The sequence below is a fragment of the Anguilla anguilla genome, chromosome 2, assembly GCF_013347855.1.
Source record: "Anguilla anguilla isolate fAngAng1 chromosome 2, fAngAng1.pri, whole genome shotgun sequence".
Taxonomy (NCBI): domain Eukaryota; kingdom Metazoa; phylum Chordata; class Actinopteri; order Anguilliformes; family Anguillidae; genus Anguilla; species Anguilla anguilla.
In genome coordinates, this window is record NC_049202.1 from 51,615,417 (window position 1) to 51,632,302 (window position 16,886).

Here is a 16,886-nt window from a genome sequence, read left to right on the forward strand (position 1 = left end):
CAGCGGACGATGAGCTGAGTCTGTCCTGTGACGGAATGGGACTGGCATCGGTAGTAAATACCAGCACCGCCGCTACAACGACCCCCCCCCCCCCCCCCCCAAAAAAAAACCCCACAAATCACCCCGTCCTGCCAGCTTGTGGCGTCCCACATGGAAAAGCGCACCAGTTACCTTTCATCTCCTCCAGGTGGAGTTGCTCAACACAACAGTATTTATAGAGATCACTTTTTCCCCAAAGTGATTCAAGGACTTACGCAAGGTTTTAAAAAGGGCAGAGAATACGGTCTACTACAAACACCCCCACACACACACACACGAGCGCTAGCTAGCGCTCTGTTCAAAGAGTCAGATGTACAATGCGATCCATCACTATTTCCCCACAAAGAGCAGCGTTTCAACAATGAGACGCTCCAGCCAGAGACTTCAAAGGACTTGTCTGAGCTCTGCGGGGAAGGAGAGAATTCCGCGAGTCGCAACGCAGCTGGCGTACGCGTCCGTGAGCTGCCCGCACGCGGCTCCTCCGGACGCTCGTTCCCCACCCCCCCCCCCCCTCTCCTGCCCCCCCCGCACGCTGCTCCTTACCTATCCCGCTCCTCCCAGGGAGCCGAAACGGTCATGCTGCCCTCTCGCAGGAAGAGGGAACCCCCATCAGGAGAGGCACAGTCCCAGTCCGAGGCAGTCACAGTGCCAGTGCAGTCCCAGCCCCTTCGCACGCTATTCCAGCTGTGCAGCCCTCCAGGGCTACCACACAGGCACAGTCCCCCCTTCAGAGCCTTCCCTTCACACGAGCACCTCGGCAGAGTGTTTCTCTCTCTCTCTCTCTGTCGCTCTCTCTCTTTTCTCCCCCTCTCTCTCTACCTCTGCTCTCCTCACACGCTCTCCTCTGTTCCGTGCAGCCTTTTTTGGGAGAGCGCGCAAACAGTGACAGCGCTGCCTGACAGGAAGGGAAAACAGCGGGAGCTGCAGAGTGCAGCGCGGCGAGGGAGGACGTGCCCGAACATGCCCCAGCACACACAGGAGCACCGAGCGCCTCCGCTCGCTGCCAGCCGACTGGCACAGGTCAGCGGGCACCCGGCACACAGATGCCAGACCGCCCGCTCCAGATTATCTACCCTGGCACATTAGAGACGGGCCATAATGCTGACGGTCACTGTCCCGGTGAGGCAGACGGTCACTCTGCTGGAACATTCTGAAGGCTGAGCCAAGCCAGTCAACCCCACGAGTCAATGATACACACAAGTCTGACCTTCACAAGTCATCGCTTTACGGAACTAACTCACGCCACCCCGAGACTGAACCAAACTGAAAGTAACACTCCGCGATAATCACTGACACAATAAAGAATAACTCAGCGATGCCTACCGGCTTGCAGTGTACAGAAGAGGCTTCAGAGTGGAGTTCTCCCTCTGTGGCAGACCTGGAGACACCCGGCTGAGACAGAGCGCGCTCAGAGCAGAGCGCTTCCCCTCGGGGCAGGAAGCCAAAGCGGAGCTGCGGAGCTGCGTTCAGGGAGGGCGACCTGCACGCTCCTGACGAGGGGCGTGTTCGCGAAACCTGCCTTAGCCCGGGGCGCCGCGCCCTAGCGCGCAGGGGGAACATCTGCCGCCTGCCGCTCCCACGGGAGCCTCCCGCGGCCCCACGGGGGCCCCTTACCTGTGCGCCGCGGGTCGGGCGGCTCTCAGCCGCGCTGCGGTCCGGTCCCGGGTTGGCCCTGTTCGCGACGGCGCTGCGTGCGCATCGCTGGCATTCCCGTCGACCGCGCAGGCTCCGGCACGCCGCCCGGCGGGCCACCCACCCGACCTCCGCGGCTATAAATAGGGCCGCGCCCGCTGGAACACCTGGAGCGCCGCCGTGCCACGCGGAACCCGATCCGCGCGCTCCGTCAGGGACGCCGCCGCCGCCGCCGCGGGGAACAGGACACCGGCGCCGGCTCCGGTCGATCCGCGATCGAAGCGCCGGGTCGCGGGAGCGCTCGGCGGAAAACACCGGCAGGCTTTCTGCTCGAGCCGAACGGCCAGCTCAGCGGCGCCTTTGATGTGCTCCTCATCAAACAGTGGCGTGGGAATACAGCGCCTCCCCACATAGGTGGCCTCAAAAGGGCCTTTGAAGTGACGCAGATGTCTTTGCAAACTGGGAGTGGGAAAATAGCGTAGCCCCTGTGTGCGCTGGGTCACGTGACCTCTCCCTCTGCTCGCACTGAAAAGCCAAAAGGTGTGGTCCACAATTAAGGTTACTCCTTCGGCATGGCGCTGCTGAACGGCTTTCCATCAAAACAAAATTGTTTTCAACAAGTCCAAGCAATTCTTCAAAAGGCTTGGAAAGCCACAACATCTTCTATTTTTAAGAACAGGCAGAAATTACTGAGGCAATTTGCAATAAATGCTCGCCCAAACTAAGTCTCCTCCTGTCTTTCCTTCTAGAACAATCTACTAGACTTTGTTGTTGACAACACTGGACCTAAGTGACTTTGGATGTGTACAGTGGAGGTCTACAGTGGCGGTGTACAGAGGAGTGAATGCTTGGAGAACATTATCTACGATACGACAGCTTCTCTGTTGATGTCAGGCAGCAAATCAGGCTTTGGGTGCAATCTCTCACGTCCTGTCCCGCGGCCTAGCCCCCCCTCCCCGTTAGTAAGTACCCTCCGCGGTACCTGAGGAAGATTTTGGACAGGGACTGACGCCTCCGGGGCACGCGGCGGCCGGCACGCTGCCCTTTAATGGGCACAGTGTTAATCCGCTCAAAGCGCACCCTCTTGCTGCTGGAAACGGGCAGTGCGGGGCAGGAGACGGGCAGGAGTGAAGGAAGGAGAGCAGGAAACAGGGAGAGAGTGAAGAAGAAAAAAAAAAGAGAGAGGTCAGCTGGAACGGAGGAGAGAGCGCGTCGGCGCGGCCGCGCGGGGCATGCAGGCGGACGCGCCCGCTGCGCCGGGCACGCACGCAGTCACAGGTCAGCCTGGTGAGCGCATGCAGGGTCACGACAACACGCCCACAGGACGATCCAGGCATTCGGACCGAGGCGGCTCCTGAGATCATTAACAGCCAAAGGGGAGAGGCCGCAGCAGGAAAGCCAGTCCGCACCGGCGGCCGTCAATCAGCCCCGCCGCGGCCTGGCTTTAACTGCCGGGTAAACTGGCGGTAAAAGCGTCAAATAAAAGCAGAGCTCAGTTACAGGCATGCGGCTCTGGCCGGGCACTCAGGATGAAGACACGAGGCCCCTTCCCACAGAGACACAGAAGAGCGCCATGCACACACCACCACTACAACCACCCAGCACACACACCTACAGGCCTTGCTTATCGCTGGAGAAGATTACACCGACAACACAAGAAGGACAACGACGCTAGACATTTCAACTCAACGCTTCCAGGATAGTGGGGAAGGGGATACGTTTAATGAATTACAATGGCAATTTCACAAGTGGTCCATGCAAAATACATTCACACATTGGACACTTCTGCCCCCTGCAGACAGCATTGTGTCACCACCGCTCGTCTGCACAAGGCTGAAGCACGTACCTGCATTCCTTACATATCAACACAACATGCGTCTTTCATGCTGAAAAAAGACACTCATCTGATTACAGTGTGTATGCGTGTGCGTGCTTTGCAGTTTATGAGGCATGCATATTCATGGTGGCACTGCCCTGACTGGCACTGATTGCCAGATCCCAAGCTCTAGTGGTGTTTGCTTACCATGTTAAATGCACTTTTTGTAAGTCCCTTGGCTAAGTGTCTGTGAAATGAATGAATTTGGCAGCCAATCTAAAAATGACACTTGGGAGCACCTGCGTGATGCATGTGTGTAATAAAAGAATCTGTGTGCGCGTGTGTGTGTGTGTGTGTGTGTGTGAGCTTGTGTGTGTGTGTGTGTGTATGTGTGTGCGTGAGCTTGTGTGTGTGTGTGTGTGTGTGTGTGTGCGTGAGCTCGTGTGTGTGTGTGTGAGAGCTTGTGTGTGTGTGTGTGTGTGAGTGTGTGAGAGCTTGTGTGTGTGTGTGTGTGTGTGTGTGTGTGAGCTTGTGTGTGTGTGTGTGTGTGTGTGTGTGTGTGTGCGTGAGCTCGTGGGTGTGTGTGTGTGTATGTGTGTGCGTGAGACAGCTGTGCGCTCTTACCTCTTGATGGTCTGTGTGATGGAGGGCTGGCGCTGCAAGGCAGTTCGGCGGAGGTCACGGGGGTCACAGGGCGGAGAGCTCAGATGTGTGTTCTCCACTGGCATGCTGATACTACGCAGGAACCCCTGCCGCTTCACCGGCTGTGGGACAGAGAGAGAGAGAGAGAGAAGGAGAGAGAGAGAGAAGGAGAGAAAGAGAAAGAGAAAGAGTGACGGAGAGAGAGCGTGAGAGAGAGAATGTGACATCAGGGACACCATCTCCACAGGCTCTGTCTACACAGAGAATACAGGCACAGTGACAAAGGGCAAACAGCTCACCACTGCAAACAAGGCTGGGCCTATGAACAATGGCACATATGTAATCTAATATTCAGCCATTCTCTTTTCAGCTATTCTCAACAGGATTATGATGCAATACACAGACATAGGTACCATTGTTGAATTGCTTGCTTTTAGAATTAGCAATACAGGAAAATAAAGTCCCTTTCAATGCAATTTATCCCGTGAGTATAAACTAAAACCCTAGACCCAAAACAATTGGAGAAGATGCAGACATCATTGTTTTCTCTGCTTTTTAGAGCTCTGTGTAAACAGACAACCTGTGCTGTTACGCACAGTGTATAAATATGCATCAGAGACGGAGTCCTGATCTCATGGCCTTGGTTGCGAGACCACATACAGTAAACGTATTGTTGGTCTGGATCTTCATCTGGGTCTTGGTCTTGGCATATGGACAAGGCCTAGTTCTCCCTCCAGCATGCTCAGGCTAATGATCACTCATCTCCACCGCTAGACAGTGCCACAATGTTGACCCGGAGAATGAGAATTGGCAAACTGTACATTTCATTTGTTGTGTGTATTGGAAACATCAACCCCGTGGTTGCCTAGTGACATGGCCATAAAAGAAGAAATGACGAGCGCTTGTTCACCCAGTGCCCCCCCTAATCTGCAAGTGATTCAATTAACGTAATCATGAATTTTACCATAGCTAACACTAAAGTAAGCTAAATGGAGGAGAAACATTAAAATGGTCGTGGTCTGGGTCTTGGTCATCCAGGGGTAGGGGTGATCTTGGTCTGGCCATTGGACTTAAGGGGTGTGGTCTGAGTCTGGGTCTTGAGGGGTGTGGTCTTCACTCCAACTGGTGTGTGTATACGTGTCTATTGAGGAAATACAATATTTTTTTCACCCTGCTGTAAGCCAGAGAACCTTGAACTAACCCACATCATCATCATCAGTCCTTTGCGTTTTGGATGAGATTCAGTTTTGGAAGTTGCTGTTCTTATGAACAATCTGTCAGATGAGTATCTCATGCATAATATAATAAATCCCCAAAAGGAAACTGGAGTACTGCCACTCAGATTCATGAGGACTGCTCTTTCCAGCACAAATCATAGGAAACTGAATGAGAGGACACTTCAAAGTTAAAGGCCTAACCACACTGTACAAGCAGATAAAGGGGGGCCAGCATTCAGTCAACTGTGCTAAATATGGAGCAGAATCTGGGGCCCATCATGCAGCATATCAGTCTGGCACCTGATTGATTAATGGTGAGGCCTACCCCTAATTTTTTTAAAGAAACCACTCTAGAACCAAGCCATAAACTTCAGTCTACCCACCCTTCTGTTCCCCATTCTGTTCAGGCCAGCAGTGCATATCTCCAGTCCGGTAGGGCTGGGGTGTAATGTGTATGCTGGCTTTAGGTGCGTTTCAGTGCTTAATACTGACTGTGCTTAATACTTAGTCACTGATTGGCTAAAGGGTCCACAGACCTAGTTTTCAGAGCTTAGACTGGCTATTTGATAGGACAACTTGAAAACCTGCACAGTGTTGCCATGCAGGCCTGGAGCACCTCTGGTTTAGGCAGATTAATTCATATGAATGTAAAGCTGTTTTAATGCCTGCTGGGTACAGTGTACAGAGGTCCATAGAGAGAGGCAGAGGGTGGAGAGGCCAGTAGGGAGATACCTGTACGAAGGTGGGGGGCTCATCCAGGGACACCTGGGTTGGGGGGATGTCCAGCTTCAGCCAGGGAGGCTTCTTCCTCTGCAGGCTGCTGCTGCTCTGGTGCGGCGGCTCAGCCATGCTCACTGCCCCGCCCCACGCCGGCCAGCTACGGCACACAGAGAGAGAGGGGCGGAGCTGTGCGGTTACTGCGGTTACGGCCGTCACGCTGGCGTGCGCGCGTGCATGCATGTGCCAACACACATACACATGCAAGCGCAAACACATGTGCGTGTAAGCACATGGCCAAACTCACACACGTATAAAGTTGACATACTTTGCACACCACACACGCAGTCAAACACACACACACAGACCCAAACATCACCAACCTATCACAAACAGCAAACCCTGAGTGACAGCAGCTGTCAGCTACAGCCCATGTGACCATGCTGGCTGTAACACTGGCACATTTCTGTTGGCACAAGATTATCTCAAGGACTCAACACCTGAATACAAAACAGTGCATGTTCTCTACCAAGCAAAAGGCTCAGATCTTTCTCATTCTCCAGCCCAACATATTCACCAGAGTAACAGGAGTGGACAAATAAAACCTTACTCCATGCAAGAACAGCGTACACAGACATGATGCCCGCCATCCATTTTCCAAGCAAAGGACATATACCTGAATCAGTACAGGTGAGGTAAAGTTCACTTTGTTAAATGCAAAGCCCTTTTAAGATTTTAGTTGCCATTCTATCACCTGATTATATCTGTATGCCATTGAAACATACAGTAGCAGGACTCTGTAAAGTACAACTTACTGCACATGAATGGATGTATAAGTTAATTAGCCTAATAAATGCAGAAATGTACAGTAGCACTCTGCAGCTACCCTAGCACACATTTCACAAAGTTCTCATCATTCTAACAGGTTCTATTAATGATTACAATTAAATCAGTCAGAGAACTGAATTTTGAAGGTTGCACCTGAGGAGTACTTTCAATTATGTCAAGAAAAAGAAAATCAGCCAAGGCTGCTGGGAGTCAGAACTTGATTCTGGGACACTATCATTAACAGCCTGCATAGCTCAAGGAAAGCCTCTTTATCTCCCTTTCACTTCAGGTAAATCTTTTTGGCTAAATTCTTGCATCACCTCAACACGTCTAGGCTGCGTCTCTCAACCCCGGACGCTAAAGGCCTGTGCCGGCCTCTCACGGTGCGGCTGAACTGCGATTGGACGACATGCACGGCGAAATGCTCCATTCCGAGCAGCACGGGACACATGCGTGGCGGACCACGGGACACTCCGCCCGGACGAGCGGGCGCCAGCCCCATTACCAGAGCGTCGCGCCGCCACTCCGCGCCACTAGGTGGAGCTAATACCTCTGCAATGCTGAGCCACATAAGCCGTGAAGCAGGCCAGGCATTCCACAGCTCTCCCCTGTTATGAAACCACTGCCCTGAGTGGGGACACTGCACCACAGAAGAAAAAAAGAAAAGAAAAACAGAACAGGCCACATCTGTTTAATTGCGTTCGGAGACCATGCGGAAGCATTTATTGCCGCGCCGTAAATATTTGCGCCACGCTAGAAGGGAGCTTTATCGCCGGGCGATTGTTCCTCCAGTTGGTGGACAGGTTTGGACCTATTCCCACTTCGTCATAATTGTCTCTGTTTGATGTTCTCTGTGTGGCACCGATACTGTCATTCTCTCCCCCCCCCCCCGTGGACATTTCCACAGGAGCCCCACACCAAACTTCACAATGAGGCCTCAGACTCATCATTCATCACTGCCTCGGAACGTCCGGGAAACCCGGCGTGACCTAAGGAACTTCAGGATCAAAGGCACATGTGACTAATTTCCCACGTAATCATTGGGCCACACAAATAAATGCTCTCAGACCCACATACGGAGGTCTCAGCAGAGATTCCCACGTCACAGGAGTAAGGGTGGGGTGGGGTGGGGTGAGGGGGGGGGCAGGGGGTTGGACAGTTGAGGACAAATGAGGACAATTCAATGGAACAAAGGGAAAAAAATAACTTTAGGATCTTTTTTAAGACACTTCCAGCATGTTTCAGAGAGCGCTTCCTGACAGGAAGAGAAATGAAAGCGTGTCCGTGTAGGGAGAAGAGGAGGAACCTATCTGGCCTGTATGTGGCACACTTCCTCAGGAGTGGCTCGCGCCGATCGTGCTGTGTCATGCCTCTGCATTTCTGATCGTGCCTTTGATTCCCCGACACCTCACATATCAATAGGTGTTGTAATTTTCCTTGAGTACGCTGTAGGGCTCTCTTTTTCCGGAATACTTGGATCCAGCACAAACGAGAGTGCCAGTGGAGACGATGTGAGCTTCACTGCCTTTACTGAACCCAGAGACGGAGGCAGTGACGTCTGACCTCACAGACCCCCGGTCGAGAGCAGGGCCCTGCTGTACGGGCCTGGCAGCAACGCAGCTAAGCACACAGCACGGCAGTCAAAAGCGCAGATCTGGCAACCCCGACACGGGCAGAGCAGCCACGATGCGAACGCGGCAGCCATCACGGCGCGGCCTGGCAGCGCAGCGGGATCTCTGACACGCAGGGGCAGGGCAGCGGGATCTCTGACACGCAGGGGCAGGGCAGCGGGATCTCTGACACGGAGAGAGGCAGCGGGATCTCTGACACGCAGGGGCAGGGCAGCGGGATCTCTGACACGCAGGGGCAGGGCAGCGGGATCTCTGACACGCAGGGGCAGCGCAGCGGGATCTCTGACACGCAGGGGCAGGGCAGCGGGATCTCTGACACGCAGGGGCAGCGCAGCGGGATCTCTGACACGCAGGGGCAGGGCAGCGGGATCTCTGACACGCAGGGGCAGGGCAGCGGGATCTCTGACACGCAGGGGCAGCGCAGCGGGATCTCTGACACGCAGGGGCAGGGCAGCGGGATCTCTGACACGCAGGGGCAGGGCAGCGGGATCTCTGACACGCAGGGGCAGGGCAGCGGGATCTCTGACACGCAGGGGCAGGGTGCAGTCTGACCTTTCCAGGCCTTGTCCCGCCAGAGGCCGCATCCCACACCGAGCCTCCGGGCGCGGTGCCTTCGGCGCGGGTCTTCCTCCTCCCGAGCAGGGCTCCAGCGCACGGCTACACCCAGAGAGGGAGAGGGAGGGAGCTGACACGCGCGGTCACATGGCACAACCTCTTGCCCGGGGAACCAATCATTTGAAACCCCTGCGTGCTGTGCTCCCCTCCTACTGCACCTCCTACGGTCCCACAGATGAAGGACTGAGGAGCAAGAAGAGGCCACTCCTGGGTCACACCTCTCCCTTTTCCTACCCAGAATTCCTAGCACCCTGGCCTCAGAACAGAGGGAAACCCGAGTCCTCCATCCAAGCTCAGACAGACCACCCACCGCCAGATTAATGACCATAGCAGATTGACATTTCCGAGGCCAAATATTCATTAATTTGAGTTAGCATTTCTGCAACCTTCGCTAATGAAGCCACAGAGTTTAACATCTGGCAACCCGGACCGAGCGTGCGGCTGATCTGCCATTGTGGTCTGCTTTCTCACAGACTCATTAAGTACATAAAGCAAGCTGATCTTCGCTCCAGGTAGACCTTGAGCGTGTCTGGTCCGTGCTGAGAGAGGCTAAAGTTTCAACAGCACCCCTGCTCCTTCCTGCTATGTGCCAGCCCACACTTCCTGCCCACGCTCACTTCTCCCTCTCAGCCAAACAGCAGCCACAGTCCAAGTGCCAAAGCAGCAAGGTCTCAGACTGCTGCCATAGTCATCAATGTGCATGCCTCTCTTTAACCCTCTTTCTCTCACACTCTCTTTCCCAGTGCCTGTCCCCCTACCCTATCTCTATCCCTGCGCCCACAGGTGCTGCCACCCCCAGCAGGTATGGCTAACGTCTCCATGCTGGATCACCACTGTGGCTGCGAGTGATGTGGATGGAGGCTCGAACGCCACAGGCAGTTACCACAGCACAAAAAACAGAGCAATGTGCCACAGCCCACAGCCTTGGAAGGACAGCTGTGTGTTTTGGAAGAACAACTCCAATCCCCTTCCAGTAACAGTGAGTCACATGACTTCCTTGAAAATGTCTGACACGTGCGTGTGTAGATTGTTGTGACCCTCAATTACACTGATCTGGGCCCTTGCTCTCCCCTCCCAGTCATTCCGTTGACCATGCACTGGAGTCTGGCACATGGAGTCATGCACATGCACACAAGAGAAAGCCCATAGCCTACAGAGGACAGGCTGTGGAAAGCACAGGCTATCTCACCCGAGACACAGACCCCCAGGAGGACAGACTTTGGATCGCTCTGGTCTTCAGAGACACGGGCTGTGTATGTATACCTCATAAGGAAACACGGGAGTGTTCAGGGTGCAGCCTCTCTCAGTCGAGGTTTTTCCCATCCGCTGTGATGTCCAAACCGCACTGCGTCAGGCCTCAGCAGAGCTGACCCTGTCTGTGTACGCTGTGAGCATGGAGGGAGTAATGGATTCCCACTGCTCCACTCCGCACTGACAGGAAGGTGCAGCCTACAGCTGAAGCCAGGAGGAAGTCTGCGCTCAAGCCAGAGGGAATTTCAATGAGATTTCCCAGAAGTGGACATCTGAGTCGAGCGCGAACTCAATTTTACACATGGCCGCCATCCAAGGCCTCCGAACGGCCGATTTTACAAAAGTTTTCATTAAAAATAAAACGTTTTGTGGAACAGCCAGCGTTGCCTCCTACTGCCCGCTGTCTCCTGAATACACGAGTTAGCTAGACAATGGTCTCCAAGTCCAACTTGTAAGAATTGATCCTTAAGCCTTAGGTTTCAGCTCCACGGCCAAGTCCAACAAACCAAGTGCTATTCAACACTCATATACCACCCAGTCAGCCCAATCTGAGGGTATTTCCAAACCCTAAGATAATACGACATCTGCTCAGAGCTCCTGGCTCAAGGAAAAAAGGTTCAGTATTAAACAGTTCAGTTGTTCTTTAGTTTACTTTGATGTAAAGACATTCCCTATTGTGGATATACAACCCTGCGCCATCATTCATTTTGAAATGACACTGCACCTGCAGAGCCCCACCAACTGAAACAAACACATTCACATCCAAGAGCCACAGCACAAAAGCTAGTCAACGTGGGAGTAAATTACAGCAAATTAGAGATCTCACTGCACTGCCAGGAAACCAACTAATTTGGCTAATAAAAATCATGCCTGTTTTTCCACCAGCGTTTTACTAAGATTTTACATAATCCTTCCCTGCTTGTTAAACGCATGTAATTTACATCCAGGTTCAGACTTTCAAAACGCAAGCGTGAAATACTTTGCCATGATGTGCGAGCTTAGCTGCCTCTACACAGGGTTACTTACCCTTGAAAGTCGGGAGAGATTTAAAACAGCGGAGCATGCTTTTGAACAGAAGGCCTAATTGCTGTTTTTCCACAGCTAATTTTAGCTCGCAGGACATTGTTGAGTGTGCCACTGCAGTAGCTGGGAGTGAGCACAGGGCCAGACAAAACAAACAGGCGAGGCCAAGGTTTCGGCAGGAAGGCGGGGGGGAGGGGGAGCATTTCACAAAAGTGCTTTTGAGTAGAACTGCATCTCTCCCTCTTGCATGTGGATGTTCCGACACACGGGAGTTCCCCTTCGTACCCACGACGATAAATTCAGAAGCTGTGCGCTCGTCTACGGTACGTAAGGCAGCCATCCCAGAAGCCCCGCGGGACCGGTGATGTCACGGCCGCGGGGAGAGCCCAGCGCTGCGCAGGTCAGACGGAGGGATGTGCGACCTGTGCTGAACCGCCCGTGAGAAAGGGGCAGGGGGCTCGTTGGGCTTCTCCGCGAGCTTTTATTATCCCTCGCTTCCTGCCTCTCCCCAGGCTGCCAGCAGAAAGCGGAGCCGCGCTCTTTCTGATGCTAATTGCCACTTCACTCCGGCCCGTGTTTCCTCACTTTCAAAAACCATTTTTAATCTCAGCCAAAAAAAAAAAAAAAACAATCGTGCAATTGAAAACTAAATATAATATCTGCTCAGACTACTATGTCCCTACTACGTTTTTTTTTTTTTACCTTCTTCCCATGAGGTTGATGGAACATTATCGAAAGATTGTGTTATTTTTACACTACAAAGGACAAAACAGAAAAACCCTTTTTCTCTTTAGTTTGAATTAGCCTAGGTTAAACTTAGTTTAACCTAATTCAAACTAATATCAGTCATCGAATTTAGAAAGGCAACTTATTATACCGAGGACTACTCTTAATTTTCTTTTTTTTATTTTACAAATTTGATATTTCTCAAATTCATTTCTCTCTGACAGAGAGAAATGAACCTTCTCAAAAGCGTGATAATTTTCCATAAGCAACTGATCTTTAATCAGTAAACTGCCCTTGTACGGCAATGAGCGTTTTTATTTATCTGCACAAACACTACTCTGCCAGTTTCCTGTTATGTGCTTTAAGAGATAGCGGCAGTCACTGCAGTGCTTAACTGAAGACTAGCCCGCGCTATCTCTTTGATCCAGCTGTTCCGCCCAGTCAGCCTGAGAGGGAGACAGATGTCCACGTGTTGTCAGGGGCAGTGGGTCTGCGATGGATGACCTCATTCATCTGTGCGGAGGGAAGGCTGGACACTTCCTTCCTGAGAGAAACGTGTCCACCCCGAGCTTCAGTCTCTCTCTCTCTACAGGCCCAGACTACTGCAAATATGTACACCCACTGCATCTCATACACACAGTACACGCACATATACAAACATACACAAACACAAAAACGAACACAAACACACACACACACACAGAGTTCACGCACACACACACACACACACACACACAGTGCACCCACGCACACACGCATACAAAAACACAAAAACAAACACACACAGTACACGCACGCACACACGCAAACAAAAACACAGAAACAAACAGACTACTACAAATATGTACACCCACTGCGTCTCACACACACAGTACACGCACGTATACAAACATACAAAAACACAAAAACGAACACAAACACACACACACACAGTACACGCACAAACACAGTGCACGCACACACCTGCATACAAAAACACAAAAATAAACACACACATACAGAAACACACAGTCACACACACAAACAAAAATAAACACACACACTCGCACACACATACACAAAAACACAAGCACACATACACACACACACCACACGCATGTGCATACCCACATGCACACACAGACACACGGGTACATGCACACGCACACACGCACGTGCACACACACATACACACGTACACCATATCGTTTCTTAGGTCCATGTCACCCACAGCCAGCTTAACAGCAAAACAAGAGATATTTGAGTTTGGAATTAAACACCAAAAGCCTCGACCCAGAGCACAAGACAAGTCAATATCGTATGCTTACCATATCATCAGATTTTCTTAGTCCCTCACAACTCTACAAATAGTTTTTTTAGGCGAGAGTGTCCATACTAAGGGTAGTGTTGCGAAAGCAAAACCGAGGTATTTAAACTCAGGAAACGGATCAGTCACAGTCTAAGGGGATTTCCCCCACTTTTACATCAGAGGGAGAGGGTTTAAATTCTGGAATTAACCTCTAAATGAAGGAGTTACAAGAAGGATTACCGATTATAGTCTAAATTACTTTTAAAAAAGCACAAATCCTTAAAAGTAGTGACAAATGCAGATTAGCCAAACCAGCCCAAGCAACAATGTACTTCTTCTAGATTTAAACTCACCACATGCTTTTACATTACTCCATAGGAATGCTGGTTCCTGCTGAAATATACAAATGATTTAAAATCATTTCAATAAATTTTAAGCTATATACCTGTACGTATGTGCCATTTCTGCAAAGCAACTTTTATGATTTTCTGAGAATAAGATCGGATCACTCTCGTATGCATTCGCTAAAAAAAAGCTCTTAAAATGCCTGCTGTATGAACCATCATGTGAAAGTGGTGGCAAATGACACGTCTCAAGCACTTAACACATATTTTGACACGCATTAAACATTCTATTCAATGTACGGATACTTTGGAAACCCTAAATAGTTTCGGGTTTAATCTAGCAAACCACAGCTAAAATCACAGATAAATGCGCTCATGTGAAATTAGATCAGCTCAATTTGGCAGACTACTGACATATCTGCTTTCACTTTCTCGGAGGGGGGGGTGGAGGGGGGGATAAGAGCATAGTAATAAAGGTTCAGCCCCATGATAGCCGCATGGTCGGCTGTCTGGCGGCCCGTGAGAGGGGATTTTGGGAGCGAACAGTGCGGTTCTGTTGGAGGCGAGCGCTGAACAGGGTCGACAGTGCGGTTCTGTTGGAGGCGAGCGCTGACCGGGGTCGGCCCGGGGAGCAGGGGAGAAGGCCGCATTGTTCCGAGGGCATCTGATCTGGCACCTCGCCATCCAGGAGACAACCTGTTTCACAGCCGCTACCTGCTCCCCTGTCGTTACAGCCATGTGTACAGCTGTGTACCTCTTGTCCATGTGAATGCAGCCTGCTGTGGCTTGCACTATGGGTTTTTGCCTATAGAGCTTATGGCAAAGATAGCTTAAAGTGCACTGCACATCAGTGTCTGTGGAGAATACGATATGAGAGATACGCAGCATGTTGTGGAAGGCGCATTAGATTCAGGCCGTTTGCTTTTAACAGGCTCACGCGTGGCTCCCCTGATTTTCAGGCGGGCAGCAGGGAGAGGAAGCGGAGTCCGGCCGATGGGCTCCTCCGCTAGTCTGGGCGCGCAGCCTGGCAGCCGCTCCTCGCATGCGAGGAAATGCTTCACATACCGGCGGGCAGCCGGGGCCGGGCAGCCGGGGCCGGGCAGCGCTTCACACCATCCAGCCTCCGCACGCCCGCGCGGAGAGGGGGGGGGATGGAGACGTGCGGCTCGACAGCCCCCTCGTCTCACAGTCGCTGCGCTCTGGCATGAGCGAACAAACACTGGCGCTGGGGCCACAGCGTCGAGCTGGAGCTGCGTCCAGCCTCCGGGGAGCAGGACTGGGCGGCTGGGTGCCTCTGTGTGAGCGGTTTGGGTTCATTTCACTGAGTCTGGTCAGGCATAGATCGTCTTACATGGTCCCAGTGAAAACAGAATGAGGCGATCTTGAAAGAACAGAGCACTGGGAGTGAAATGGAAGCTCACAGCTATGGTGTGTGAAGCGCGCAGTGCATGGCCACGTGCCAGTGCAGGGAAGAGTCTGCTCAGGTAAGCTATATAATATCACTCAGGTGCAGTGGGAACGGATGACATTTGACAATTAATTTTCATTATTTGAGTCCAAGTTCCTAACATCTGGCAACGGACCAGAGATTAGAGGCTTTTTTAAACAACAATTGCACAAATCCTCCATAAAATTGAACACACGCAGACACACACGCACATGTACACACACACACACACACACACACACGCACATGTACACACGCACACACACGCACATGTACACACACACACACACACACACACACACACACACACACAAATATCACCAACGCAGGCAGCTTTCTAGGTCGCCACTCTGTTGTGTTGGCCAGGCACGATAAAGGGTAATTCCTGCATTGAAATGTCTTAGGTGGGCCGCCCAAGTGTTTTTGTGCTTGTGGTTTAAGCAAGTATGCAATCTCTTTACAATGGAATGAATGGGAAATGGTTTGGGATTCGGGAATTTTATGCAAATACCTGAATTACGTAATGACCCATTACGCAATTAAGTGGATTCTACTGTACTAACCCACACTGTTTTTGCCTATCCGTCCATATTGAACTGAGAAATGCAATTCTGAAAAAACTTTGATGTTGTGCAGAGTACAAGTAGCATCTGTAGTGCTTGCACCATCCCAAAAGGATGGTGCAAGCACTCCTTGAGTGAATGCATAAAATAATTTAAATACAGTAAGCTGGCATTTGTGTGGATTCATGCATTCATGGAGTTAAAAGGTTAATTCATATTGTACTCTAAGCTTTGAGTGACAAAAATGAAATGCGTTTGAAGACATATTACAATTCCCAATACCACTATTCCTGTAGAATGACCCCCTTACAATGTGTTCTTCAGGATAAGTTAACCCCCCCCCAATTCCAGCACTTACAATATGTAACTCTTCAATAAATATTTAATGATATGTTCCCTTTTTTCATTTTTGTCACATGCTTTATTTTTTATAGCCTGCATCTTGTGGTGGCCAACTGAAGACCAAATTTAATATTCCAAATGTAGATAAATAAAGGGAGACGACATGTTGAGTTGACGGTGGCGATGAAGCCGTACTGACCGCAGTCACTGTCACGAAAAGTCGCCAACGAAGCGCTGTTTTGAGTCATGAAAAACCCTGGGGTATGAGATACAGGCTAACACCCATTTGTGCTTTATTAGTTAGACAGGTCCATTCAGTTCAGTGTTGTAACCTGGGAATTCACCTGGAACCCCTAAATGCCAGGATGTCCAAAGGCGTCCTCCAGATTGCCTGTACAGGACAGACAGGAAGCAGAGCAGCTGTGCAGCTCATTGGCTCATTATGCAGGGAGAGGGAAAGAGCAAGCAGCTTTATTAGCAGTCACGCTCGTCCTTTCCTCAGCGCTCAACGGCCAGAAATTCAAATCAGGCATTCAATGGATTGTTGTACTTTCTAGTCCATTTAAAACGTATGTATGTGCAAGCACATAACTATGCAACACTGTGAAATACTGCCCCTATGAACTTATGGCTGCCATAAATGTGTTATACAGTACTCTTGTCTGCTAAGAAGCGTTTAAGCACTCAGAAGCCACTTTGACCCTCCCGTCCTTTTTACGGTCTCTCCTGGGGCCCTAAAACGTAAGTACAGAGGCAACCTTCACT

The 16,886-nt window shown here is 51.1% G+C and overlaps 1 protein-coding gene across 5 annotated transcripts in view; it reads right to left on the bottom strand.

Annotated features, from left to right (window-relative positions):
- The window catches only part of LOC118221223 (inactive rhomboid protein 1), a 47,362-nt gene that overhangs the window by 15,394 nt on the left and 15,082 nt on the right, over positions 1 to 16,886 (bottom strand). Inside the window, exons 2-5 of one of the 5 annotated variants that reach the window (XM_035406081.1) lie at positions 9,075 to 9,179; positions 6,079 to 6,223; positions 4,112 to 4,251; positions 2,654 to 2,761 (exon numbers count right to left, since the gene is read on the bottom strand). In XM_035406081.1, the coding sequence (XP_035261972.1) occupies positions 2,654 to 2,761; positions 4,112 to 4,251; positions 6,079 to 6,223; positions 9,075 to 9,106 (425 nt within the window). In that variant the 5' untranslated portion in view covers positions 9,107 to 9,179. Of the gene's footprint in view, positions 1 to 582; positions 1,319 to 2,653; positions 2,762 to 4,111; positions 4,252 to 6,078; positions 6,224 to 7,441; positions 7,461 to 9,074; positions 9,180 to 16,886 lie in introns of those variants that run through there. The other 4 variants (XM_035406080.1, XM_035406082.1, XM_035406079.1 and 1 more) reach the window with 4 other exon arrangements.